The sequence below is a fragment of the Anas platyrhynchos genome, chromosome 21, assembly GCF_047663525.1.
Source record: "Anas platyrhynchos isolate ZD024472 breed Pekin duck chromosome 21, IASCAAS_PekinDuck_T2T, whole genome shotgun sequence".
Classification (NCBI taxonomy): Eukaryota; Metazoa; Chordata; class Aves; order Anseriformes; family Anatidae; genus Anas; species Anas platyrhynchos.
This window is the reverse complement of record NC_092607.1, coordinates 4,839,496-4,866,246: the sequence shown is the minus strand read 5'-3', so window position 1 is coordinate 4,866,246 and position 26,751 is coordinate 4,839,496. Positions and strand designations below refer to the sequence as shown.

General features: G+C 56.9%; 2 protein-coding genes across 4 annotated transcripts; one reads left to right on the top strand and one right to left on the bottom strand.

The window, feature by feature from the left end:
* Positions 1–1,206: 1,206 nt before the first annotated feature.
* On the bottom strand, positions 1,207–18,039 carry RBPJL (recombination signal binding protein for immunoglobulin kappa J region like). The gene is made up of 12 exons (XM_027473343.3): positions 17,804–18,039; positions 10,615–10,681; positions 6,439–6,564; positions 5,393–5,463; positions 5,051–5,166; positions 4,109–4,283; positions 3,504–3,641; positions 3,189–3,298; positions 2,836–2,976; positions 2,360–2,515; positions 2,078–2,181; positions 1,207–1,642 (listed from the first exon to the last, which is right to left on the bottom strand). Exons 1-12 carry the CDS (start codon positions 17,823–17,825, stop codon positions 1,369–1,371), a joined length of 1,500 nt encoding a protein of 499 aa, XP_027329144.2. The 5' UTR covers positions 17,826–18,039; the 3' UTR covers positions 1,207–1,368.
* Positions 7,817–26,029, top strand: MATN4 (matrilin 4). Of its 3 annotated transcripts, none has more exons than XM_072026490.1 (11): positions 7,817–7,877; positions 19,941–20,027; positions 21,036–21,605; positions 22,110–22,232; positions 22,488–22,610; positions 22,866–22,988; positions 23,070–23,192; positions 23,577–23,990; positions 24,302–24,454; positions 24,805–24,909; positions 25,250–26,029. In XM_072026490.1, exons 1-11 carry the CDS (start codon positions 7,832–7,834, stop codon positions 25,306–25,308), a joined length of 1,926 nt encoding a protein of 641 aa, XP_071882591.1. In that variant the 5' UTR covers positions 7,817–7,831; the 3' UTR covers positions 25,309–26,029. The 3 variants fall into 3 exon arrangements, with proteins under 3 accessions (XP_071882591.1, XP_027329143.2, XP_071882592.1); XM_027473342.3 differs by lacking the exon at positions 7,817–7,877 and adding an exon at positions 10,523–10,658; XM_072026491.1 differs by lacking the exon at positions 7,817–7,877 and adding an exon at positions 10,525–10,652.
* Positions 26,030–26,751: the final 722 nt, after the last annotated feature.

Genomic DNA, 26,751 nt, shown 5'->3' with positions numbered 1-26,751 from the left:
TATGCGCAGGGAGGGGGGACTGGGAGCTGGCGGGCGGGATGCAGGCATGGGCTGAAACGCTTGGCCCCATCCTTCCCCCGAGCTCCCACAGAGATGGGGGACAAAATGCTTTTGGGGAGCTGGGAGGAATCCTCAGCTCAGGCATTTTGTCTTGGATGGGGTTGATTAAAGGGTTTTTCTTGGGGTGCATCCTCAGTTCCATTAGCCAAGGGCAATTTGCAGGGGAGCAGGGGCTGGTGGGGTGGTTGTAGCAATATGTGGGTGGCTGTAACATCCTCCTGCCCCTTTCCTCCACCAGCAGCAGCCCCGGTGATGCACTCGCACAGACACAGGGGTGTCTGCATCGGCTTCTAAACCTACATGGGTTTGCAGAGAGAAGGAGCCCCATCTCCAGACTGCTGGGGGGCCTTAGGGAGGTGCTGCTACCCAGAAAATGCAGGGGGTGCCCGGGCACTGACCCAGAGGCACCGGGTGCCCCACACTGCTTTGGGGCTGCCCCTGCTCCCCTCAGTGCTGCTGAGTTCAGCACAGGTTCAAAACCTCCGCGGTTTTGGCACCTGGCTTGTTTCTAACCCCAGCACAGAACTGCCAGGGCAGCACGATTTCTAGGTACACCGTAGCTCCTTTGATGCCACGGAGATCTGAAGGCTAAATAAAGCTGTAAGCTCCGCTCCGCACAGTGCTCGGGTCCAGCTCCAAGAAACCTGGTTCCTTTTTATGGCCTCTTCAGATCAGCAGCTTCCCGCTGGCTCCAGCCTTGCACCGCGTGCGCGCGTAAAACAACGGAGCTCAGAGAGCCATGACAGCTAGGAAAGGGCTGGCTTTCACACTGAACTGTTTCTCTCTCCTTTTTTTTTTTTTTTTTCCCTTTTCCTTTCGAAATTACCCCATTTGGGCCTCTAATGGAAAAAAATAAAAATAAAAAATCTGGTGCTGGGTATTCAGCTGCTGGAAATCAGCTCCTCGTTACTGAAAAGCACAGAAGCGGTCGTTTATGTCACAGAAGTGACATTTAAGGTCACTTGCATTCATCATCCGTGTCCCTCCTGGCCTTTGAATACACGGACCGAGGAATCGAGGGAGCCGTGATGTTCTGTGCCAGCACGGGAGGTAAATCCTGGAGGCCAGCAAAGAAGCAATCGAATCAGTAAAGAGTCCTCAAAGCACGATTTATTGGTGCTCTCAGGTGAGATCTCACCAGGGCGAGATGCTGCCATGACAAGAGAGAAGGCAGCGGGTCAGATAACGGATGGGCAGTGGATGTATGGGGAGGACCCTCGGGCAGAGCCACCCCAGCCTGTGGACGTGGCTCAGGGACGCTCCTGTCCCCAGGGCTGGGGGCAGGCGGAGCACTGCTGGCCCCGCTCGCTAGCTCTGCATGAAGAGGTGGAAGTTGGTCCTGGTGAACTCCTGGTGGATGCTGTCGAGCAGCTTGTCCGAGTCCTGCGGGACGTCCGAGGGGACCGGCTGTCCCGGCAGGAGGCTCTGCTCCGGGGTGTAGGTGAAGGTGAATGAGCTGGAGTAGATGAGGCCGTCATCCCTGATCAGCAGGAGCGGGACAGTGATGGGGTATCGCAGCCACCTCCAGTCACTGCCGAAGGCGGAGACGTCGGGGACAACGCACACCAGGGATTTGGGGCTCCTGGGAGCAGTGAATGAGGAAAATGTGCTTTAATGACCTGGGAGGCACACCACCCCCAAGCTGGAGCTCAGTGGGAAGCCTCTGGCCACTCTCCCCTCTCCTCTTGGCTGTTTTGTTCCTCTGCCAAAGCTCCTTGCTTGTCTTCAGCCCCTGGGGTCCCTGTGGCCTCCAGCCACCCCTACAGCAGAGCCCTCCCGCACCAGGAGCAGCACGCATGCACCCAACTGAGCAGCAACGAGGTGGGCAGTGACCCCAGCCCCCCCCCCCAGCCTTCCCCACCAGTTCCAAGCTCCAGCTTGGTCCCACAGCACGGGTGGCACAAGTGCCCCCTTCGCCCAGGCTGGCAGCCATGAGCCTCACAGCATCCCCAGTACAGCCCATGGCACCACTGTGCCCAACCCAGAGGCTCCCTCCCCACCATTTTTCCACCCTTACCTGTACATCGTCTCCGCCTCCACGTCTCCAAACCAGACCTTGAGGTGTGCGTGGAAATGCTCGCCCTGCACCTCCAGCATGGCCACGTCCCCGCCACCGGTGAGCTGCGGCGGCAGCACATTATGGCACCGGCTGCTCTGCCCCGTGCCCCCACCCCACACCGAGCCCCAAGGAACGGGGCAGCAGCCTCGCCGCACCCCCACGCCAAGAGAAACTGAGCAGAGGAGCCCTTTGGGGATGGAGATGCCCCAAAAGGCGCCCCGCAGCCAGAGCCCTGCCTACCTGCAGGGCAGCGATGAGCGGCACGGGGCTGACAGGCTCGCGGGCGCAGGCCAGGCTCTCACTGAAGGTGTACTCCACCATCTCGGTGCCGATGATGGTCCAGCAGGAGCCGTCGTTCAGTAGCTCCCTGTTGGCTTCCTTCGGGCACGGAGATGCCTGCGGAGAGGGTCACAGCTCTGAACGTGTCACGGTGGGGACAACAGGGGACCAGGGCCAAGGACGCCTGGATTCTGCCTGGTCCCAGTGAGTGACCCAGTGCCTCTGCTGGGAAACGGGGACTGATAACGCTTTGCAAACACCTTGGTGATGAGGTCAAGCTCCCCACCAAGGCTGGAGGCTGGTGGCTCTGCAGTGATTCTTAGCTCACTTTAGAGGCAGCCCCTGTTGGTAGCACACCTCCCCCTCCCCGGGACCCGCTCCCAGCCAAGTGGAGCAGTTTGGATGTGGAGCACCTGCGGGTCCTCAGCCCCTCGTACCTGGAACTGGATGACTTTCTCCGTGGACAGACACAGGTACATGCGGTCGCTGCCCTGGAACTGGAAGGCGCACTTGTGGAGCTGGGAGATGGGCTCGTCCACGTCCAGCATGGCGTACTGCTTGCTCACCTTCCGGATGATCTGCGGGGCGGGGGCACCTGCTCAGCATGGGGCTGGCGAGCCCCCTGCCCCGAGGGAGGCTGTGCCCCCGTGAGGAGGAAGCAGAGGGATAAAGCATACGTTGCCCTGTGTGAGCCCCTGGGCTTGAGGGAGCAGGAGAGCGGCTTTGGCCCACAGATTGTACCCGTTGCTCAGGTCCGTACCGCCCGAGCCCTGTGGGGATGGAGGCTTACCAGGGGAGGCAGGGTGATGCCGGTGGCCGTGCAGATGAGCTGCACCACGGAGCCGTAGCGGATGTACCCTTCCCGCAGCGGGAACTCACTCCGGGTGTAGCGCTCATCGGCTTCGGGGGAAGGAGAGAGGCAGAGTCAGTGCCACGAGCAGCAGGGAGCAGGTCTGGCTGTACTCATGGTGCTTTTTTATGGCTTTATCTGCCCTGCAAGTGCTCACTGCTTGGAGAGACCTGGCTGGGAGGCCGGCACCCAGCAGGGCTGGGATGTGGTACCGCGCAGGGACATGGCCAGAGGCAGCCCCATGAGGCTCCTTACCCAGGTGGAGGGTGAAGGCTGCCCACTGCCTGGCGCTGGCGATGAAGGCTCCCCCCTCCACGGAGAGGTAGCGGGTGCTGACGGTCTGGGAGCGCAGGCGGTTGAAGAGGGACACCTTGGAGCCCGAGGAGATGCACACTGCAGGGGGAGGTGGCTGGGTTAGTGCCTGCCAGCTTGCTCGGGGTTTGAGCTACAGCCCCGCTGCTTCTGGTAGAGCCGGGGAGGATGAGTCCTGGGTACTGGGGTGAGCAGCACTGCAGCAGGCAGCACTTCCATCTGCCATTCTCTATGTGCAAGCAACAGCCAAGCTGCACCTTCCAGAGGTGCAGGTGAAGCCCAAGGAGTGGGGAGCACATTGGCATCAAGGTGCTACAAGTTGCAGTGGGTCAATCCTTTGGAAAATGGATATCAATATGCCCACATGCATTATTTTTTGAGGGTGCCCATGAGCTTAGGATCAGCCCTGACCACTCTGAAGGCAAGATGTGAGCACGCATCCCATTCCATCCCATCCCACCCCACCCCACCCCACCCCATCCCATCCCATCCCATCCCATCCCATCCCATCCCATCCTGCCCCCCAGCAGATCCATCCCCGTACGCACAGTCCGTATTCTTCAGTGACTGCTTCTTCTGCGAGGGCTTGGAGATGACTTTGATCAGCTTGCTGTGGAAGGTGCCGATCTCCTGCCCATTGCTGAAGAAGAGCTTCAGGACCAGGCGGAAATGTTTGCGCTTGTCCGCGTCCGAGATGTACAGCGCCTTGGCGCAGCTGAAGCCCTGCAGGGGGCACAAGGGGCGGCCGAGCATGGGCTGGGGGCAGCGGGCACGGCCCCAACCTCTCCATCCTTCCTCACCCTCCTCACCTTCCTCACCACCAGCCCGGGCACGGCGTCCCCCCAGGACAATAGCGCCCTTTCAAAGAGCCCCGGGTTCATTTACAAGGGGAAAGGGCTGGAGATGTTATTACAGGTGCGGTGAAGAGCCAGGGATCGGCAGAGGCTTTATTTACACAGGGGGCAGAGAATTCCTCATGGAAATTAATGTTCACGTGTGATTTATCCCGCGTAACATGAGGGATCGCCCTGGGTTTTCGGTTTCCCCGCCGTGCTGGCTCTGGCAGGGCTGATAGCAGCACCTCGAGCACTGCAAACAAAGCCCTTTTTGTCATGTTTTTGGCCCAACGCAGACCCCGCACTCTTCAGGGACCCCAGATAACGCTTTTTTCCCGCTCTTTTCCCCTATCAAAAGATGCCGGCTCTCCTCTGAAGCTCTCGGACCTTGGGATCGAGCGGTGTTTTCCTTTGCTGTTTACCCACAAATGAAAGGGCAGGCTTTCAGGTCATGATAAGCAGCGCTGCTGCGCAGCAGGAGCACAAAACGGGCCGGGGAAGCCATGAGATTTTTGGCAACCCGCCTGCCCCAGGGCTTCACAGACCTGGAAAGGTGGTAAGAAGGACGGATCCTGCCCACGGGGGAGCAGGCACTGCAGGGCTAACCCCGCACAGAGCATCCCCAGAGGAGCAGGCTGCGAGCCCTCAATTTACCTTCGAGTCCGGCTGCTCCTCAAAGCTCAGCTTCTGCGTCTCCATCAGGCTGCTGCCCATGCTGTCCAGCCCCATGTACCCCCACACACGGAAACCTGCCTCTCCCAGGTCCCTGGCTAGAAGAGACGGGGACAAAAACCCTCTAGCCCCACTCTGATACCCCCTGGAGCTCCTCCTGGGGTGGTCCAGGCTGCTGCCTGCTCAGGTCTGGCCTGCAGAGGGGCCAGCCCCAGGGAAAGAGGAGCTTGGGGGGCACAGAAATAACCATCAGGATGCATTTCCCTTTGCAGAGGCGGAGGATGGCTCACTAGGAGAGGTCTGGGGCTGCCACCCCGCACGTACCTGTTATCTGCTCCTGCTTTAGCTTCCAGCCCGGCCCACTGAGGTAAACACAAGGCGGGGGGCAGAAAAACCTGTGGAGACAAGAGGACCCCTCCTGACAGCACTCAAACACCCACAGATGGTGCTTGGCTCGAGGTGTGGCTGCCAGCAGCCCTATGGAGCCAGCACGGTGCCGCTGACACACCTCTGGGTGCTGCTGGAGGGCACAGGGTGCAGGGTGCTGCAGCCCCCCCAGCTGAGCCCCCGGGGTCAGGCCCCCACTCTCTGCCCACCAGGAATGCAGAGTTTCGGCAGCTCGGGAACAGAGTTTGCATTCACAGCCAGAACCGGAGCCCAACGCAAATAAATCTATGCGCGGGGTTTTGGAAACCTATTTTCCTGTGTTTTATTTGGGTTTCCACTGTCTTTGCACTTGGGTGAATGGCACAAATTCATCCTCTATTCATACCGGGTAAAACGGGAGCAGTGCAGGAGGGGGTGATATTTTGGGGCCCTAAAGTGCTGGGCTATGGATTTATTTATACAAATCCCTCGGGCTCTGGACCCTGAATCCCAGCCCCGCTCATCTGGGGGCAGCTCAGCCCCCGAGGCAGAGCTCGTCACCTCAAAGCTGCTCTGCGCTCAGTAATAAGGGAGGATTATTTATATCACAAGGGTTAATGGAGGATTAATTATACTCTGGTGCCACATGCTGACGTCACTGCCCGGGAGTAGCAATTTTGGGGATTCAAGCCAGAACCTCAAGGTGTTCTTGAGATGTGGGGAGGATTGTCCAAAATAGCACCTTTGGGGAGACGGTGGGCATTGATGGAAATGTCCCAGTGTGGCCGTTCAGATGTTAAGACGATTTCCAGAGCACTTAAAACACTGACCTCTCTTCTTATTCTTTGCAATTTCATGCTGAGAGGGTGAGACCTGAATAGTTTCTTTCTTTTTTTCCCCAACCCTCTGACCTCCCTGGGAGGAACCTGGGAAGAGGAGTGCCCACTGCTGCGGGTTGGGGTGGAGGTGCCCCCTTGTGCTGCTCAGCCCATGAAGACTCTTACCTTTTTTCATTGCCATACGACTTCTGGGCGACCTTTGCGTGCAGAATGAGTACTGTCTGGTCTGCTGGCAGCTGCAGGTACCTCCGCACGCCATCTCGGAGCAGGTTGGCTTGGTAGGGGTTGGATCTACGAGACAGAGGTCCCACAGCATCGCAACCCCCAAACGGGGCTCCTCGCCTCACTAGCAAATGGTACCAGCCCCAAACCCAGCCCTCAGCTCCCTGCACCATGCAGCTGGGCACCGAGAGGCATGGGGGGAGTTTTTAGGGCCACATCAAGGCTTTCTGCTCTGGTAGCTGGGAGCAGTTCCCGTGCACCTGCCCCTTAACTCTGCTGGCTCAGGCGCTCAGGCAGGGACAGGCTGGCTGAGTCTGAGCCTGAGGTGCCCTGCTCTGCCGTGGGACCTGAGGGACCCCGTTACAATTACCCTGACACCTCCAACCCTTCACTTCCAGCTTTCCCACGCTGTGAATGAAGCCGATGCTTTCCTGTCTGTACTGTCTGTATGTGAAGATGAGCACACCTCCCGTACAAACAGGTATTTCCCCAGTGCCTCCTCTGTTGGCAGATAGTCCCGCAGGGACCCAGCACTTTGCTGTCCGCAGTTTCCCATCACTGCCTGGTTGGTTATGAGATGGGCAATATAACCTCGATTCTCCATGCAGTAATACGTCACCAGCAAGCATAAATCAACAGAGCTCTGCCAAAAGCAGATTTATGGCAGGTACCGGTGCCACCCACAGCATCAGCTGCCACTCTGGATTTGCTGAATTCAGCCGTCCAGGCTGAATTTGCTGCCCTGTGCCCCAGTGCCCCAAGTCAAGATTTACCCCTGGTTTGCCACCAGAAACCTCTCCAGGGTAGGTTTTCATCTTGCTGAAACCTTCTCTCCAGCCCTTCCTTCCTCTGGTTTGTATCCTTGCTAAGGCAAACATAAGAATGAACCAGGCTCCGTGCCTGATTAATTTTTTCTTTTTTTTTTTTTTTTTTTCCTGCATTGCTCAGTGTTCAGTGCCAAATGAGGAGCATGGCTTTGGGCCCGGCTGGGTGCCAGCTCCATGTCCCCTGCTGGGTGCCCCCCACCCCACTGGGTGCCCACCACAGAGCCCGGGGCTGCCCGGGAGCGGTTGGGCTGGTGCTGGAGGCAGCACCTCGGCTTCACCCATCAGCAGGGAGTGTTCGGCAGCAAATTGCCAAAAAATGTGGATTGAGACATGTGCTGACAGCATGGCCAGCAGCAACGCCTGCTTTGCAGAGCTTCCTGCAGCAACAGCTTGGGGCAGGGCCGGGCTTGTGCAGGTATCATCGCTCCGAACCATCACATCCCTGTGTAACACCAGAGGCACGGGGACTGCTGCACAGGTCTCTTTGGAGACTTCTGGAATAATTATCCATGTGCTACTTGCTGCTTAGAGAGGGAACGTGCACACCAACGGCAGGTAAGCAGACTGTGGTTCTTCAGATTTGATGTCTAGCTGGGGAAGGGCTACCCCGAAACTTGGAGAGTTTAGTTTCTCCTTTCTCTGCAGCCATTGCTGTCCAAATCTGGGGGTTAAATTGTTTGAGTGACGCCCCTCTGAACAGTGCTCACCATTCTGACCAGGAGCCGACCACCCAGCGTCCATCATCTGGTTTAGATTTGCCTTCAGAAAGTCAAAGGGCTATTGCTAAAGCGGCTCGGTATGCTGCTCGGTACCCACTTGGCTCCTTCTGGCACCTCCAGCCTCTGCAGGGTTACAGGGAATTATTCACTCCCTCTGACATTTATTATATTAACTTATTAAAATGCTTTGATTGTAGTGCAGTGTTAGTTCAGTGTCATGTTAGCGGCACCGCGCGGGCCGGGCTCTCACAGCTCACACTAACAGCCTCCTTTTCAGAGCCGCAATTCCCAGCTGGGAATCAAACGCTCTCGCACAAAGTTGGGCATTATGCAGAGGCAGAGCGAGGCCCTGCCTCCTCAGCTCTGCGGGCCACGACCCCTTTCCTTGGCTGATTTTTTGCAAGCCTTTCCCTCTCTGTGCTCAGCCTGGCGCTGTGCTGTGCTGGGGCTCTTCTCTTGCTTTAAGCCTGGGGGGTTTGGACGTGCTGCAGGAGTGGGTGTGCTTTGAGGTGTGCTTGGATGTGATGATCCCTGCAGGTCCCTTCCATATGGGGATGTTGTTGGGGTGTCTCCGGGGTGTCTCTGCCCAAAATGGGGGATGTGACAGCACCCAGACTCCATACATGCTTACAGTCCTTGCTGTGCATGGGCCAGGAAGCAGGAAAGGAGAAGCAGAACCCTGCGTGCTATCCGTGGAAGACACAAGACTGGACCAGCTCTGGTGTGGACACCCCATGGTCTCCCCATTGCCCTCTGCTCTGTGAGGGCAGATAGGGCAGGGAAGCCCAGCAGCACCCCGTGTTTGCACCCTTGGGTGACCCCAAGAGCAGAACACCCACATGAGGGCACTGGGAGAACCAGACCCCCCCCATGCCACTGCTCCCCAGCCCTGGCTACGGTGTGGTGCGTGCTCTTCCCCGGCATTCACCAGCTCAGCCTGCAGAGGATGGGTGCCACTTTTGGAGGTCCTGCTGGGAACTGACTTGGAACTGCTTGGAACTGCTGTGCCTGACTTGGGAGACCAAAATACCACCACCCATCAGCTGTTAGTTGGGGTCTTCAAGCCACTATGTAGACAAGAACCTTAACTCGCATTAATGCTATCCTGGAGTGCACGCTGACCCAGGTGCACAGTTTCATTTTCTGCCTTTCACCCCCAAAAGGAGCTGCTGTTTGCCTTGCTCAGAGCCCAGCTGCCCTGCAGCTTGCTGGTGACTTGGTGCCACAGAGTGCAATTGTTCTTTCCTGTGGCCGGGTAAAACCAAATGTCCTAGTAAAGAATATCCATTTTAGAGGTCTGGGTTATATTTCGTAGAGAGCAGGGGAGAAAAAGCCTGCAGTGCTCCTGGGTATGGAGTCAGCGTGATGTTTATGCAAAAGGAAAAGCCATTAGAAATCACAGAAATGAGAAGCCTGCAGTTTCTGGCTTCCCTCATTTTTCAATACCTCCTTTAATCCAGACCAACCCAACCCACAAGCCCTTGTATATGCACGGGTATTTATAAATCCTATACTTTCGTCGCTGCACACACAAGTGAAATTCAGCCTTTTCTGGGCTTGGGGGATTTCTCGACCACACCAACGGCAAACACCGGGGCAGGACGGCTGCGGAGGATGGGGGGCCAGGCAGGGTGGTCGCCCACGGCATGCTCCTGCCCTGCCAGCACCCCGGCAGCACCCGAACGCCCACATTTGGTGCCACAGCATCGCCTCGACTGAGAGAAAGCTCAGATAATGTGGGTGGTTTGCTGGGGTCTCCTTTCTCTGATCATCCTGCTGCTGTTTGTGTTAGTGCAAGGAAAGTGCTACTAAAGCACTAAAGCTTGGTGCTATGGAGCACTAAAGGTGGCTCCTGCCACCAAGGAGCTGATGTGAGTGCTGCAAGGAGGTGGAGGGCTGGGAAGCTCTGTTCCAGGGTTCCCTGGACCAGCTGGGAAGGAAAGCTCTGTTCCAGGCTCTGTTCCAGCTACAGCCCCGCACATCACTTGTCCTCGCCGGCAGCTGGACCAGGTTCAGCTCCCTGGTTCCAGCCCAGCTCCCCGAGCTCCCAGGTCTCTGGGGTTTTGTAAGGAAGGACACAAGGAATTTCGGGGCTGTTTTCTGGTACCTCTGCACTTGATGTTTCACGCGCTCTGCCAGCAGAGGAGCAAAAAGATAATAATAACCCAACACAAAATACAAAATAAATAAATAAATAAATAAATAAATAAAGCAAACAAAACCCCCAAAACCCAAGCAGAGGAAGCCTCTCGCTGGCCGTTGCGGTGCCGTGCAGAGGCAGGGGCTGTGCCCTGACCCCGCCGCGTTGCCCCCCGCACTGCCCCCGGCGCCCCCGCTCCCACCTGCGCGGCTCCCGCTCGCCCCCGGCCGCCAGCCCCGGGATTTTTGTTTTTTTTTGGGGGGGGGGGGGAGGTGGCCGGGGGCTGGGGCCCCTCCCGCGCTATCCCGGGCCGGGCCCGCCCCGCCTCCCCCCGCCCCGTTAAATGCCGCTCCCGGCACCGCCGCTCAGCACTGCGGCCCCCGCGCAGCCCCCGCCGAGCCCCCGCCGAGCCCCCGCCGAGCCCCCGCCGTACCTGAGCCAGTACCGCGGCGGGGAGCGGCTCTGAGGCCGGTACGGGTGAGTGAGGGGCTCCACGGCACCTGCGGGGAGGGGAAAAGGGATGGGGATGGGGTGAGGGGGAGCCCCGACCCCGCGGGGGGTGGAGGTTGGGGGGGCTACCTCCTGGGTTGAGGGGTTAGGGAGTGATGTGCCCCCCCCGGGAGAGTGTCGCTGATCCCTTGATTATCACTGATCTTTGGGGTTTCTCCCAAAAAGTGCGTTTGCTGAGCTCCCCCACCTGTATGCTTTTCCCTTTCTGTGGTGTCAACGCTTGCTGTCCCAGCTGGATTTTTGGGGTGCAAGGTGTGGGTACTGGGCTCACAGCACCCTGCTGTGTAAAGCAGCCCCTGCTCTGCCCTCGGTACCTGGGGGAGGATCAGGCTCTTCCTTGCCACAGGGATGGCGCAGTTTGAAGTCTGCGTGCTCTGCTCACCTTTTGCCTAGCTCTCAGGCTAGTTCTTGCTTATACAAGTGAGGATCTCTTTTAGCAGAGAATAATAAGGTCTTGTACACCTGGGCAAAGTGCACCGAGCAATAGGAGAGCTAGATCTTGCCAAAAGATAAGCTGAGAAGTGTGCCCTAAGTTTGTTCTGCACCGCTTCTGCATGACTGGAAAATTGGGGCTGTGAATACTCATAGCTCTGTTTGTGCATACCCATAAACATGTTTGTATAAGCGATCACCCACCTTTGGCTTATCACTCCGAGCATTGCACAGGGAAAAAAAAAAAAATAGCTTTGGGCATATTTGCTGCAAGCAATTACGTGGGAAAACTTGTCTGGGAAATCAGACTGCTCTGCGCTCATCGGATCTGTGCCAACATGCAGCTGAGTGTGGCTGTGCAGGTAACATGGTGCTTGGGGACTTTTTTCCCCCCTTTTTGGCCAGAAGGTGTGAGGATGGATTGCTGCAGAGCAGGGAGCTGCCCAGTCCGTCCTGGTCCTGAGAGCACCCACCTGGTGTCAGTGGGGAGCAAGGGAATTGGGCTCTGCTGCTTGCGGGATTGGGGCAGGGGGAGAGGGCTCCAAGAGAGGACCCTGTTCACATGGTTTTACCTCTTCTACTTAAGCCCACGGGATTTCTGCCTCCACCGAGGCCAGACTGCACGCAGTTACTGCAAAGTCCTCTCCATGGGACTCTGTCGCATCTCTTGGTGGCAATAACAAAGCTTCTCCTTTATCTTTTATTTCTTTCTGAGAACAGGAGCCATCAGTCACAGGCAGTCAGCCTGTAGGCTCTCGGCAGCAAGTAGAAAATGTATTTCACAAGCAGGTTCTTGCAATCTCTTTGGGGAATATCATTAGATTGGCATCTGGTACAGGCAAAAATTGTGTGTGCATGTGTGTAATCTGCTCTCGATCTCGGCCCTGCTATTTGCCACCAGGACTTGGCAATACAAAGAGCAGAGTTAACTCCTGGGCTAAATCTGGCCTCGTCTGAAATCCAAATTCCCATCTGGAGGGCGTGCAAGAGATCTTCGTGTTTGTAGTAAAATGGCACTTTCCATCAAAGCAGGCAGGGGACTGCTGCATCCAACTGGAAAAAACTGCTGTTCATTTTTGTGGAGGTTAGTTTTTTTTTTTGTTTTTTTTTTCCCTTGAAGAATTAAATGAATTTCATTGGATTAGTACAAGATGGGCTTGGGAGTTACTCCTGTTGGTGATGGTAGTGAACAGAAAAGATGTGGCCAACAAGGCAGCCTGTTGTAGGCAGTCGGTGGTCACAGAAGATGTTTGTGCTCCGCTTGCTCATAACGTAGCATTTCCCTCGAGGTTGGCACTAGGGGTTAAAGGTTTTCAAGAGAAGCCTTTGTTGAAACATTTTTAAAGTTTCCAATAGGGGCCCCTTTGTTCGCTTTCTGAGCCGTGTGCCTGCCTTGTTAAAAACTCAGTTTAAAAAAAAAAACTCATAAAATGCCACTTCCAAATGCTGGATGAATAGGGCTGGAACATAGAGAGAGGCAGAGATAAGCAGCGTTTGTACCTATGTGCACATGCGATTTACAGACAAACCCTCCCCAACTGCACAAAAGGGACCCAGGAAAAACACAACAAAGATTGAGTGGTGCTCATAAAGACGCTTATAAAAATCAGCTGCTCCCCCAGAAAGTGTCCCTTTTGTGCCAGATGTCCTGCATGTTTCTTCCAGCTGTGCCACGAGGCTGAGCAGCTCCTGCATCACTACCTCGTGGAATTGTTTTCTCCACTTTGGGGACAAACAGTAGCAAATTGATGAGTGGGGCTGTGCTGGCTGCAGGGGAGCTCACGCAGCCCTGGGGCCAGCTGGCACAAGGGCTTTGAGCAGCCAGGAGCAGGGACCTGGCCTTGGTGCTCTATTACCTGCTGCAGGCTGGCGGAATCGCCCTTCGATGGGTATTTGGTGGTTAAGAGGGTTCTGTTTGCTCTCCCACCTGGGATAAATGTGAAGGGTTTAAGGCCAGCCCTGCTGAGTGCATGTGCTCAGGAGAGGAGGTGTCAGTGTCCAGCTGTGACAGTGCTTCCCTGCATGGTGCTCCTGACCTGATCCTGCATCTGAAGCTTTTTTGGCTCTCAGGCTGCTTCTCCATCCTAGCATTCCCCATTGGACATGGGATCCTTCTTCTCCGGCACATTTCTGCCTTTGCTTGTTGTTTTTGTTTTTTCCCCTAAACTTCTGATTTCTCACTTTGCAAGCCCTTAAGTGCACAGGTGAACCCATCCCTACCCTGGTGCACGTCAGGGCATCCCATAGAGGTCAGCTGGGGTTCCTTGCAGAGAGGTGATGGTGACTTTGTTCCTCTCTAAAGGCTGAGCCTTCCCGTCCCTGGGCTGTGCCGTGCTGCTCTGCTGGTTGACTGCCGGTGCCAAAGGGCAGGATCCTGATCTGCAGTCTGCAGGTTGTCCGCAGCAGGAATCGGTAGGAGCAGATCTGTTGCCAGTTCAGTTAGCCCACTGTGCAAGAGTCTGTTGTGGCTGGAAAATTACCGGGGTCCATGAGCTGGAAAAGACAGGAAAACCCTGCCTTTGGAAACTCACAGCTCCCACGCTTGCAGCTGGACTTGGATGGCTTCCTCCAAGTGTCACATCAAACACCCCCTTGCTCTTCTCTTCTCACAGCATCTTGCTTTGGTTTTAACAGCACCAGCCAGGAGCAGAGTGACACAAAACACTGCCATCTGCACTCAAATGCCAGGCAGAACCTGACAACCTCACAACCGCTCTCCCTGTCGTCTGCTGAGCCTCATGTCAAGCTGGTGAGGCTGATGGTGGGCTGGGAGCGGCTGCAGCCCCAGCATGTGGCTGTGTGTTCCCCTTGCTCTCTGAGGTGTCCCTGTGTCACTGTCCCAGTAGGAGAGCCAGCCCAGGTCCCAGTGCTGCCACAGACCTGCTCTGGTCTTGAGCAAGTGGCCTGGAGTCTCCTGGCCTCTGCTTGCTCATGCAGCACTGTAGGACTTGCCTTGGAGAGCCTCTTGAGGCCTCCAGACCTCAGCAAAGTGACTTTGGGCTGTTCCTTGGTGTCTCCAGGGAGCAACGAGCCTGTAGGTGTCGTCAGCAAGGACTCAAGAAGCACAACAGATTTAGATAACTTCAGCTACTTGCTCATGGATGGACCAAAAAAGGCAAACCTCACACTGTGGTAAGGCTGAAATCAGCAGGAGCGTCCGATGCTGCTCTGAGGTTTCCCGTACTGCCTTTGGGATTCTCAACACGAAAAGTATCTAGGCAAATATTTCAACCTTTTCTGTCGTGAGGAGGGCTGAGAAGTCTCCACATGCTTTCCTGTGGCAGCCAAAGTCTCCTTGCCTTCTGCTATTTCAATTAAACACGCAGCAGGGCGGGCAGAATAAAGGGGAGAGGCACGAGAATATTCTCCTGGCGTCTTTCCGTGTGCCAACACATTGAGTCACGTCTCCAGGGCGAGAAATATGATATAAAGATTTAGAGAAGGAGGTCAGGCAGCAGATCTGTGATTGTGGGGCTGAAATAGCAGGCGCTCGCTGCGGTTGCCTGTGCCCTGTGAGCTTGCTGGAGGTCAGCTGGGGATACTGGTCCCAGCAGATCCGGGAGGCAGAGGTCCTGCTAGGAGCCATCAGCCTCAGCGTTTAGAGACACCGGCTCTGCTGCATCAGAAGCTCAGCTGATGAACTCTGCACCAGCCCAGGAGCTGCTCTGGGCCATTTCTTTCCCTTTGTGGTTGAACATGCATACTTCTGGGGAAAAAATGCACTCTAACACCTTCCTCCCAGAACAAGGACTTGGGCCGTGGATTGCTGCCTCAGCTTCTGGATGGCCCACGCCTCTCTTCCTCCAAGGACTGAAGTCTCCTGGCTCAGGTCAGCTGTCCTCCAGGGGCTCGTTTGCAAGTGAGCATTCTCTTTTGAAAGAGTCTGGAAGGTGAGCACTTCCCCTGGTGATTTATTCTTCGTCAAAATCTAGAATTATTCCAAGGCCCATCCAGTTTTGCTGAAAATGCCCGGTGGGAGCAGGGCTGCGTGCAGCTCAGGGGACAGGATAACAAAGAACAGAGAACCTGCAACAGGAGCCATCTCTTGATGTGATTGATTGAACAGTCGGAACTGTCTCACCAGCTGATGTTTTCCTCTTGGCTACATCTTCAACACATGCTTTCAAAGGCCACGTTTAATGTGCAAGTGAACATGGCATTTTATTTTCTTGCCAGCTGCTGCAGAGCCCAGGTACTGCGTGTTTCAGAGCAGAGCCGGCTGGACTGCAGGAAATTCCTCCAAGCACAGCAGATATTTTAGGATTAGATCAGAGACAGACCCCACCTGCTGCCATAGAGGCCATCTAAAAGGGGATGCTCTGCCCATTGGATTCCCCTCAGAAGGAAGATGCTGGCTGTGGGAAATGCCACCTCATAGCACAAGCCTGTTGGGACATGTGGGATGTTAAATCCATGAGGATAAGCTGTGAGACAGATATCTGCCACTCACCCTGCAAACAGACACAGGCAAGAAACACCTCTCTGCTCTGTGTTTTGGGGAAGATGCAAACCCAAGCACGGGAATGGGCCCCAAAAATGGGGAATTGGCTATTTCAGAGAAGCCCCCTCAGCATCCAGCAAGGCTTTCCTGTTACAGCCGTCCCGCTGGGTCCGAAGGCACGATGTGCTGTTGGAGAAGCACAGCCTTGCCTCTTAAACACCGTGTCCTTCCAGGTGGCACTTGGCCCAGACGAGCTGCTGAGTGCTGTAACCGGAGAGCGCTGCGATGTCCTGGGAAGAGGCTGCTCTCCTTATCCCACACGTGCGTTGGGGAGGGACCGAGGGCGTGCCAGCCCTTATAAAGGGGGGAACATCTTTACTCTCTGTTGCTTTTGGACTGGGAATCTGTTCTGTTTCTCTGGTCCCGATGTGATGGTGCTTGCTGATGCTTTCTTGTTCTGCAAAATAGTCCCCGGGGTGGATCTGGGGCTCAGAGCAGCAGGGGCACCCCAGGACAGTTAGTCTGGGTTGCAGCCTCTCATGCTGCTCAGGGAGAGCTCTATGTTGAGGACTGAGCCCCGACCTTCCCAAGGGCACACTGCTGGGGACAGCCAGGCACCCAGGGTGCCCGAGGAGTCTGGAGCTTCATGCTTGGGGTGCAGAAACCTGGGAAAGGAGCCGCTGTGCCAGCGGATGTGCCAGCACCACTCTGCTGTGCTGCTAATGAGTGCAGGCTCTGGTTGTGTTTCAGTTTGATTTTGTTTTTTTCCCTCCTCCATTTCAGCTCAGGGAGTTTTAGCCTTGCTGGGACGCAGGCAATGTTTCTTTGCCACCTGAAGGAGACCTGCTGCTGTTTCCAGCATGTGTAAGCCTTCCGCACAGGCGGTGGGCTCCGAGGTTAGGTGTTTCTGGGCACCCCTTTGCAAAGTGCTGCAGGGCTGGGCTTCACCTCTCTCACATCAGCCCCATCCATCCGTTGAAATGGGCTGGGCCCTGCTCTGCTGCTCTGAAGTGCCTGCTGCCGTGCAGGCTACAAGCTCTAGAGAAGCACAGGTGTCACGAAAAGGGGAGCTGAGAAGCCAAGTTCCACTTTGAAACTGGGCTTCAGTCCAGCGACAGAGAGAAACCGACCTTTGGGCAGCCCTCCAGGGGAGTGTGGCTCCAGCTCCAGGAGCCTCGGCCTTTCACATTGCTTGAGTCTTGCAACTATTGAAACAACGTGCATGGGGGCTGCACAGCAAAACCCCAAATCGGGAGGGGTCTCCCGCTTGATGCAGATTGCCTGCATCTTTCCAGGCAGTCATTGCTTCCTTGTCACTCATGCCTGGGGCAGCACACATTGCTGTCTCCCTCCCCTGTCCCCACCTGCACTTTTTGGGCAGAATTTATTGTGGGCACAGGCCCAAAGGATGTCTCGCTGTCTTGCCAAGCGCAGGCACACGTTGGTGTCCCCATCTTCCAGCCTGAGGCCAGCTCTGTGATGCTGTCCTGAGCACAAGGACTCTGTGTCCAGGCTCCTGAGTGCATTTTGGGTCTTCTTTGGCACTTTATTGAATAATACTCAGGCAGGAGGTGAATTATGGCCTGCGACACTGCCTGGTGGGGTCTCTGCAAAGAAAAGCCCTGCGGTTGGGTGCAGAACAAAGCTGGGCATGCAGAGAGGCAGGGGGTCATGGGGACACCGTGTTTGGAGCTTTTCTATCATTGTCCAAGATCTCCAGCACAGAAATAGGTGCTATTAGCTGACAGCATCCATGGCATCAGGGCCATGCACCCCTTCCACATCGCCCATTTTAAATGTGGTTGTGTCTGAGACCTGGTTCTGGCCACGTAAACACAGGGGTCTGCTTTTCTCCCTGTGACACCACGGCCACCACTTGTCCTGTCTGTGAATGCACAGCCCTCTCCTGAGCCTCTCACCCCCTATTTCTCCATATTCTCCATTCCTCCTACACAGCAGCAGGCAAAGCCCAGTCCCTGTTTTTACACCAGGAGACGTGCTGGCTGCATCACCCCAGCCCTGCAGTTTCAGCTTGCCCAGGGGAGGATGCACCCAGGTCCAACCTGCGGCTGAATCAGAAGGGGAATATTCAGAGCATTTCTGTCAACCTGCAGCCAGCAGAGTGCTGCCAAGGAGGCCAGGCTGAAACCCGAAGCGGCTGTTTTTTTTTCCCCCGAGGCTCAGCACTTGGCGGGGAGCAGGACGGGAGGGAGGCGAGCGCCCCGGGGGGCTGCCTTACCTGGCTGCCTCTGGGGGTTCATCCCGGCGTCCTCCTTGTCCCAGGGCACGAGGGGAGCTGAGAGGAGCCTGGGCTCATTGCCAGCCCTTTTGCCCCTATGTGTGGCTTGTCCTTTTGCTGCCCCACGTGTTGACCATCTCCTTCAGCAAGGAAAATCAATGGGCTGGCTTCCCCCCTTGTCTTTTCCCCTTGAAATGGTGGGGAACTGGTGCGAGGTGTCCCGCACGGCAGAGCCAGCCCTGCGCAATGCTCACCCCCCCAGCCCTTTTCTCCTTTATAGCTCAGTGTTATCTCAAGGTCCCTGCTGCTGTTTGCCTTGCCTCGCAGCACCTGCCTGCCAGCCGCCTGCTTCCCACCCATCTCCCTCCTGCTCCTGGTGGCAGGGGGCTCTGGTGTGCTGCACCCCACAGCGTGGGGTGAACCCCCCCATGGGGAGCAAGAAAAGCAGGTAGCTGTGGAAATCATCCAATATGGGGCGGTGGGAGGGATACTCAAGGGTTTTTATCAGCCTCCCAATCCCCATCAGCCTTCCTGCTAGGTGTTTGATTAAATTGGGGACAGCCAAAACAACCCTCTTGGAGCTGGATGTGTGGCTGAGCCACCGTGCCCGGTCCAGCCCCTCCAGCCATGGGGAGTGTGAAGGCTTCATCCAGCACTCGGATGCTGTTAAAAATAGATCAGTCGTGAACTGGTTTTCTCCTCCTTGGTTCCTGGCCCGCGACTTCATTCCTCCCTCCGGGCTGGCTCTGGAGCTCTCTGGATGCTGCGAGACGCAGGCTCCGTGCCAGCCTGCCGCTGCAGGGAGGCTTGGAGAGCAGAGACCTGCAGACGTGAAATAGGTGGCACAACTGTCCCTAGAATATTGATTTTAAGACGCAGTTGTGCAACCTGTTATCAGCATCAAATACATTGGGTTCAGGGCTGCACACAATCTCTCAGCAATTAAGTGGAAACCGTGGTGATGAATTACAACCGAGACCTCATGGGGCTAAGCAAATATCGGCCGATAACCACCGATAAAATGAATTTCCAGTGTGCTTTTTCAACAAATACTGTTCCAACGCCTGCTCCCCATCTCCCTGGGGAAGCTACACTGCCTGCAGTATTTCCCTGCTGCCCCTTGGGTTTCCAACCTGCACCGGGGCTGCTCTGGATGCTGGGGCTTTGGGCTCCCTCCCGGTGATCCCCCTTATCCGAGGGTGCCTGGGCACCTCCTGACTTTGCTTTCATTGCACTAAGGTTGTGCTGTTACAGCCCCAGGTTTGCCATTTCTTTCACTAGACTCAGGCATGGCAGGGGGGCTGGCACCTGCTCAGTCCTTGCCTTATAGCCCCCCCAAATAAATCCACAGAAATACAGGAGCCAGATGAGGGCAGCCAAAGCCAAGGCAAGAAAACATAGAAATGGGCAAGGAGGGAGATGAACAACAAGCTGAGGTTTTGGATAACCAGTCTAAATATCTGTTTCCTCAGCTATCCCACCTCAAACGCCCAAATCCTTCACCCAGGTCCCACAAACCCATCTGCATAGGTACCATCACCTCCCGTGCATGTGGAGGTTTTTGTTTTCTGCTCTCCCAGAAAAATGTCAGAGAACAAATTCTTGGAAAAGCAGTCTTTGCCAGTGACTCTGAGAGTCTTCTGAGCAGGTTTTGCTGGGCTGGCGTTTAATTTTGGGGGGTCTTTTCCCAGCACGGAGCTGGTGGCCCTGCGATGCTGGGAGCGGTGGGGCCGTGGTCGCGCGTCCCCGGGAGCGGAGCTCCGCTCGTCCTCTGGCTGCGGCGAGCGGCCGTAGCGCCAGGCAGGGAGCGCTTGGCTGAACATCCCAGCCGCATGGTTTGCAAGTGAAAATAAGGCTTGTCTGGTGGCCAGCTCCACCCAGAGCAGAAAATCAGGCCGGGTTTTTCACTTGGCAAATCGTCGCTATTGTAATGAAACGTAGCAGCGCTGAGGCTGCCCGGCCCCGCTTGGAACAGTCCCCGCCTGGGTTTCGGGGAGGTTTGGGGACGGATCTGGCACAACTGCTGCTGCTGTCTGGGGGATTTGGCAGTGCCAGGGGCACCCCCTGCCCGTGGGGTTTGTCAGCAGGAGCTGCAAGCCGTGGGGGTCAGCACTGACAGCACATCTCCTCTCTGCAGTGCCCGCAGCAAGGATGAAGCTCCTGCCGGTCGCTCCTCTCCTCCTGCTTGTCCTAACGACACTGGAAGCCAGGCCAAAACCTGCAGGTGAGCCCCGGCTGCTGCAAATTGCTTAGAGGGGAGAGAAGTGAGTGTGTGAGGGCAGCAAAGCTCTTGGAGAAAGGCTTGGCGAGGACCTGATGCTTTGGGGCATCCCCAGGAGGATGCAGGGTCCTCACCTGCACCCATGCACGGGGGTCTCCTGGTGGGGAGGATGAAGCAAATTCAGGGGCACCAGCCTCTGTGCTCCCCGGGCAGAGGTGGCCAAATTGGTTCCAGTTTCAAAAGCCATGAAAGCACCGTATGGAGAAAGGAGCCGAACGTGTCTCAGAAACCTCTGGGCACTTGGGAGCAGCTGGGATGACAGCCCCAGTCTGGGCATCGTCCCAAGGGGGCTCGGAGCGTTTGCTTACCATTATGGCCAAATTCTCCCAGGCTCTGGTGTACACAAGCCAAGCAAAATATGTTCATTGGCTTTTCACTTGCTAAACACCCGCCCAGTTTGCACTGGAAGTTGCACCCATGTATCCAAGAGAGGCTGTTTGGCTCGACCCTCTCAATGTGCATGTCTGTAGCAGGGCTTTTCATTGTCTATTTTTTTTCCTTTTTTTTTTTTTTTTTAAAAAAAAAAAAAAAAAGAGAATAGAAAGCTCTGGTTTTAGACAGGAACTGGAAAAATGCAGTAAAAAACAGGAGGTTGGAGCTGCAGGAGGGACAGAGGAACTGCTGCAGAGATGAACACGCCACTGCCTAAAACTGCCTGAGCCTTGCCAGGGCAGATCCAGACAGACAGAGGTGTTTGTGCAGGAGCAGGGCAGCAGCAGGATTTGGGGACAAGGGGACACTGCCATTCCCTATAGCCCCATGGCCAGGGCTTGTGTCCCCTGCCTCCTGTTCCCAACCCCAACCAGGCACCCTCCGTAGGTTCATTTAGCAGTGGGAAGGTGCCAGTGAGCCCTGACCTGCCCTCTCCTTCCCCCACGAGCACCCCTACAGCCACCCAAAGGGGACACCTCTGCTCCTCGCAGGCTAAACCACCTCCTTGCCCTCTTGCAGCCCTGAAGTGCAGGACGGGCCCCCTGGACATCGTCTTCGTGATCGACAGCTCCCGCAGCGTGCGCCCCTTCGAGTTCGAGACCATGCGGCGCTTCATGATCGACATCATCGGCAACCTGGACGTGGGCCCCAACGCCACGCGCGTGGGGGTGATCCAGTACTCCAGCCAGGTGCAGAACATCTTCTCCCTCAAGACCTTCTTCACACGGGAGGACATGGAGAAGGCCATCAACAGCATCGTGCCGCTGGCCCAGGGCACCATGACGGGGCTGGCCATCCAGTACACCATGAATGTGGCCTTCACGGTGCAGGAGGGCGCGCGCCCGCCGCACAAGAAGATCCCCCGCATCGCCATCGTGGTGACCGACGGACGGCCCCAGGACCGGGTCACCGAGGTGGCCACGCAGGCCCGGGATGCTGGCATCGAGATTTACGCGGTGGGCATCCAGCGGGCAGACATGACCTCGCTGCGGGCCATGGCCTCGCCGCCGCTGGAGGAGCACGTCTTCCTCGTGGAGTCCTTCGAGCTCATCCGGCAGTTCGGGAAGCAGTTCCAGGACAAGCTGTGCGGTGGGTGAGAGCCGCGGCGGCAGGGTGGTGACAAGGGTCCCGGTGCCTGCTCCTCACCCTGCACCAAGAGCAGGAGAGAAGATGGTCCCCAGGGGGTGTTTGGGGTGGCAGCGCGCAGCCTCAGCCAGAAGGAGCTCTGCCTCAAGCAAAGGCTGAGATGTGCCCAGGGGCACACTGCCCTTCTGGCAATGCCTTCGCCTGCTGCCTCCCTGCCCCAGTGCCCACTTCCCAGCCGGGTCTGTTCACGTGGATGTTCACACAGCTGCCTGGGCTCCTTCATGAAGAACAGCCGAGCTCAGGCCGTCAACAGTAGCAATTAACAGTGAGCATTTAGTGCTTGGGTAGACCTGAACGCCAAAGCCATTCAGAAACCTGCACAGCACAAGGGGTTCCTGTGCCCGTGCACTGGCAATCAGCCCTATGGGACACCCCACAGGGACAGGGAGCATGCAGGAGAGCTGTACAGGAGCCCGTGGGCCACTCTGACCCCTCTCTGTCTTGCAGGGGTGGACATGTGTGTGGAGCGCGACCACGGCTGCCAGCACAGCTGCGTCAGCACCCCCGGCTCCTTCTACTGTGAATGCAACCCCGGCTACCAGCTCAACGCAGACAGAAAGACCTGCTCCCGTAAAAACCTTTCTTTATTCTAACTCTCACAAAGGTGCAGGTCTTTTGGAGGGGAGCTGAAATGCAGCTGAGGGCCCAGCGAGGCCAGCAGCAGCGGGGTACTCCCAGTATTTGCCCTCCCAGAGGGCAGAGCAGTATTGGCTACTTCTGGCCATCACCCCGGCACCTTTCCTTCTTGCCTCGTGGTTCTGCGCCCAGGGAACTGCCCCAGGGACACCGAGGCATGAAGGTGATGGGTGTCTGCTTCCCCCGCAGCCATCGATGCGTGTGCCGACGGGAGGCACGGCTGTGAGCACCAGTGCGTCAGCGCTCGTGGGTCTTACTCGTGCCGCTGCCGTGCAGGTTACTACCTCAACCAGGACAAGAGGACCTGCAGCAGTACGTGTCCTTCTCCCTCCCTGCTGCTTCTTCCTTTCCTTCTTCATTTGCTTCTTGCTCATCCTCCCCTTGTCCCTCAGTATGTTGCCCCTTCCCTTGCTAACATTCCCTGCCCTTGCTCATGCTGGAAACAAGGGCTCGGCGTCTCCCCAGCTTTACTCTGTTGCCACAAGCAGGGTCCTGGTCCTGCCCCATGCCGCAGTGGGACCCGCAGAGCCCCCCTGCCAGCCTCCCCCTGCCTCCTTCTCTCCCCAGTGATTGATTATTGCAGCTTTGGGAACCACAGCTGCCAGCACGAGTGTGTGAGCATCCCCAGCGGGCACCGCTGCCGCTGCCACCGCGGCTTCACACTGCAGCCCGACGGCAGCTCCTGCAGGGGTGAGTCCCGCGGGATGCACAAGGGTGCTGGGGTCCCCTGCTCACACAGGGGTAACCCCGTGCCCTTGCCTTGTCCCCCAGCCACCGACCTCTGCAACGGAGTGGATCACGGCTGCAAGTTCAAGTGCGTGACCAGCGAGGGCTCGTACCACTGCGTGTGCCCCGAGGGGCAGCAGCTCCAGGCTGACGGGAAGGGGTGCAGCCGTGAGTACTGGGGTGCAGCACTGAGTTTTGGGGTGCAGCACTGAGTACTGGGGTGCAGCTCACCCTCCGGGCTGCAGTGTGGGGCTGCTGGGCACCCAGCTCCCAGCGAGGGCTTCACCCACATGGGCAGCTGCGAGGGGCTCTGCGTGGGTGGATGTGGGCTTGCGTCCACAGAGACAGAGCCCAGAGGATACAACAGGAGATTTTGGGAAAGGTTCAGGAAAAGGGAGACCTAGGAGGGATGTCCAGGGGGCCCTGGGGTGGCAGTGGAGCAGTTTGGATGGAGGTCCCCAGGCGTTCTTGCCCCACTGCCCGGCCTCACCCCATCCCAGGGGCCCAAGCAGTGTCCCGCTGGTCCCTTCCCACCCCGCCGTGTGCCCGCAGGGTGCGGGGCTGGGCACGTTGACCTGGTGATGGTGATCGATGGCTCCAAGAGCGTCCGGCCCCAGAACTTCGAGCTGGTGAAGCAGTTTGTGAACCGCATCGTGGACCTGCTGGAGGTGTCCCCGCAGGGCACGCGGGTGGGGCTGGTGCAGTACTCCAGCCGTGTCCGCACCGAGTTCCCCCTCAACAAGTACCACAGCGCGGACGAGATCAAGGAGGCTGTGATGAAGGTGGAGTACATGGAGAAAGGCACCATGACCGGCCTTGCCCTCAAGCACATGGTAGAGCACAGCTTCTCTGAGCTGGAAGGGGCCAGGCCCCTCTCCCACAACGTACCCAGAATCGGGCTGGTCTTCACAGATGGGCGCTCCCAGGACGACATCTCTGAGTGGGCCAGGAGAGCAAAGGAGTCAGGTGAGGGGCAGGGGGCTGGGAACCATCCCAGGATGGATCCTTGGGATGGTTGGCTCTCGGGACATGGGTTTAGCCTGCCCACCGCACCCAGGCTTGTGGTGTTGCATTGCCTGCACCATGGTGTCAGGATCCTCTGAACAGCACCATTCGTGCCGCAGCATGCACTGTGCTGGTGCTGTTGTGCCCCTGCCTTTCCCAAATCCATGCCACGCGTGGGGGAAGCCCCAGGGTGGGGAAGCACTCAGCCTTACTCACTCTGTGTTTGGGAATCACCTGCTGTGGGGTGCTCAGGGTCCGTCCTCGCCCTGCAGGCATTGTCATGTTCGCCGTGGGTGTCGGCAAGGCAGTGGAAGAGGAGCTGCGGGCCATCGCCTCCGAGCCGGTGGAGCAGCACTTCTCCTACTCGGCAGACTTCACCACCATGACCCACCTGGTGGAGAACTTCAAGCTGAACATCTGCCCAGGTGGGTGCCCAGCCACGAGCCCTCATCGCCCTGAGGATCCTGCAGGGTGACTTGAGCCACCCTGCAGCTCACCCATCATTGCCAGCATCACCTATAAGGCTTGTGGCAGCCTGGCAGGGGCAGGTAGAGCCCCTAAACTGAGCCCCAGGGCTGCTGAAACCCCATGGTGCCCCTCTCCTGATCTCCTCTTACTGTTCATAGAGGGTTAAGTCTCAGGGAGGGATTATTTAGAAGAGGAGAAGCTGGGGGTGAGGGCTGGAAAGACGAGGGGCTGGTGCTGCATCGGGGGGACGTGAGCGGGGCCAGCTGTGGCACTGTGCCCTGAGCACTCCCAAATCCCACCGACACAGAGGAGGGCAGAGGGGAGACAGAGATCCGGAGCCCATGTGAGTGCGAGGCGCTGGTGCAGTTCCAGACGAACACCGTGGCCATCCTGCAGAGCCTGACCGAGAGGAATATCCTTTGGGTGCTGCGTGGGCGCACCGGGGCGCAGAGCAGCCCGCAGCTCTGGGGGGCTGCATCCAAACTCCTGCCGGGGGAGGCACAGGGGCTGGCAGCAGGGATGGGAGGTGGGGACGGGTAGGGCAACCTGTGCTGGCCAGTGAACACTGTCAGATCTTTCAAGAGATAAAAGGCAGCGCTGTGACATCTCACGGCAGGGAAGCTCAGTCCCAACCACGGTCTCCAAAGGGAGGGTCCCTGGGTGCCAGCAGGCACGGGTAAGGCTCAGTCCATGCTTGTCTGGGGCATGTTTCTCTCTCTTTGCCTGGCTCACGGTTTCCTTAGCACACTCACTTGCTCAGATGACGGCCAGACTGGAAGCCTTGGAGAAGCAGATTGCCCTCAAGAAGTGATCCTCGCAGAGAGCCGCGGTGCTCGGGGAGGGCACAGGGACCTCCGGTAGCTACGTGGAGCTGTTATTGCTAGATTATGTGTAAAGCATCGTTGTTTGTTCTTGTATCACAAAATCACGAGGGGACGTGGAGTGTATTTAAAAAAAAAGGAAAAAAAAAAAAAAAGAACTTGAGCAGAAGCCTTGCCACAAAGCAAATGGGCTGAGCCCTTGCAGTTGCCTCGTTCCCCCAGCCTGAGATGAGCTGGGCACTGGAAGAGGAGATGTGGTGCAGCTCCTACAGCACCTGGCTCCAGCCCCAGTGCTCACCAAGGTGCTTTGTGAGAGAAAAACCCGGCGGTGAGGGCACCCGGAGAGCTGCTGTGGGCAGGGCGAGCCCAAGCTGCCGGCAGCATGGGGCTGGACGGGGTGTAAGGGGCGTAAGCCCCTTGGCTGTGGGGACACAGCCCCAGCGTGCACCCATGGGAGAGAGGGCATCAGGATCCCCTCGTCCCTGTTTTGGCAGGATTGTTTGGGAATTGGTCATTATCTTGTGATTTTGTTTTTGTTTTTGTTTTTGTTTTTTTCATCACATAGCAAAATGGTAATAATTCTTTCTATAAATATCTACGTGTGTGTACATATATATTTCATGTCGAGAGCAGGGTAGTGCTATTTTTAAACACTTATTTTATATATGGAAATTTCTATCTTGACAATAAACACCCTGGAGATTTGTAGGACGTGGCTCTCTCCTTTTTGTTGGGCCTGTGTCCATGGAAGTGTCTGTGTCCGAGCAGGGACCCTGTGGCTTTTGCCAAAGCCCCGTGCCCTCAGGCTATGAAAATCCTTTGGGAAAATCCTTGCTTCTTGAGCACCCCAAGTGGGTCCCCAATGGGGACAAGGATGGGGCTCACAAATCGAGGCAGAGGTGTGAACCTAACCCCACTGGGCAGGCTGCAGCCCTGCCGCTGGTGGTGGGACCTCCTTGCTTGGCATGCAGCTCCCTGAAAAGCAAACGGTGAAAAATTAAAAGGGAAAAAACAACAACAGCAACAACAAAAAAAAACACTTAGTCTAGGATTTAATAACAGGCTTGATTAGAGCAGATAATGGCGCACACTGAGAGTTTGTATTAAGCCTGGGTTGGACTGGTGACACATTGGCAGCGTGTAAGGCAGGCTGCAGGCTCACGGCGAGACCTTGGGGCTCTGCAGGCGCTGGGGGTCCTGCCCTGGGGCCAAGGGATGGGAAGGGGCCAGCAGGAGGACGCTGTGGGGGGAACGAGGGGTACAGTGGGATGAGGGAGAGCAGCAGGAGTGAGGCACCAGCTGGCTCTCATCCAGCTGGGATTTTCTGGGGGAGCATCCCGGGGCAGAGCAAAGCCCCATTAGGGCCCCCTCCTGCAGAGCACCCCTGGTGGCTTCTCACTAGGTGGCACCAGACACCAGCGCTAAGGAGGGGG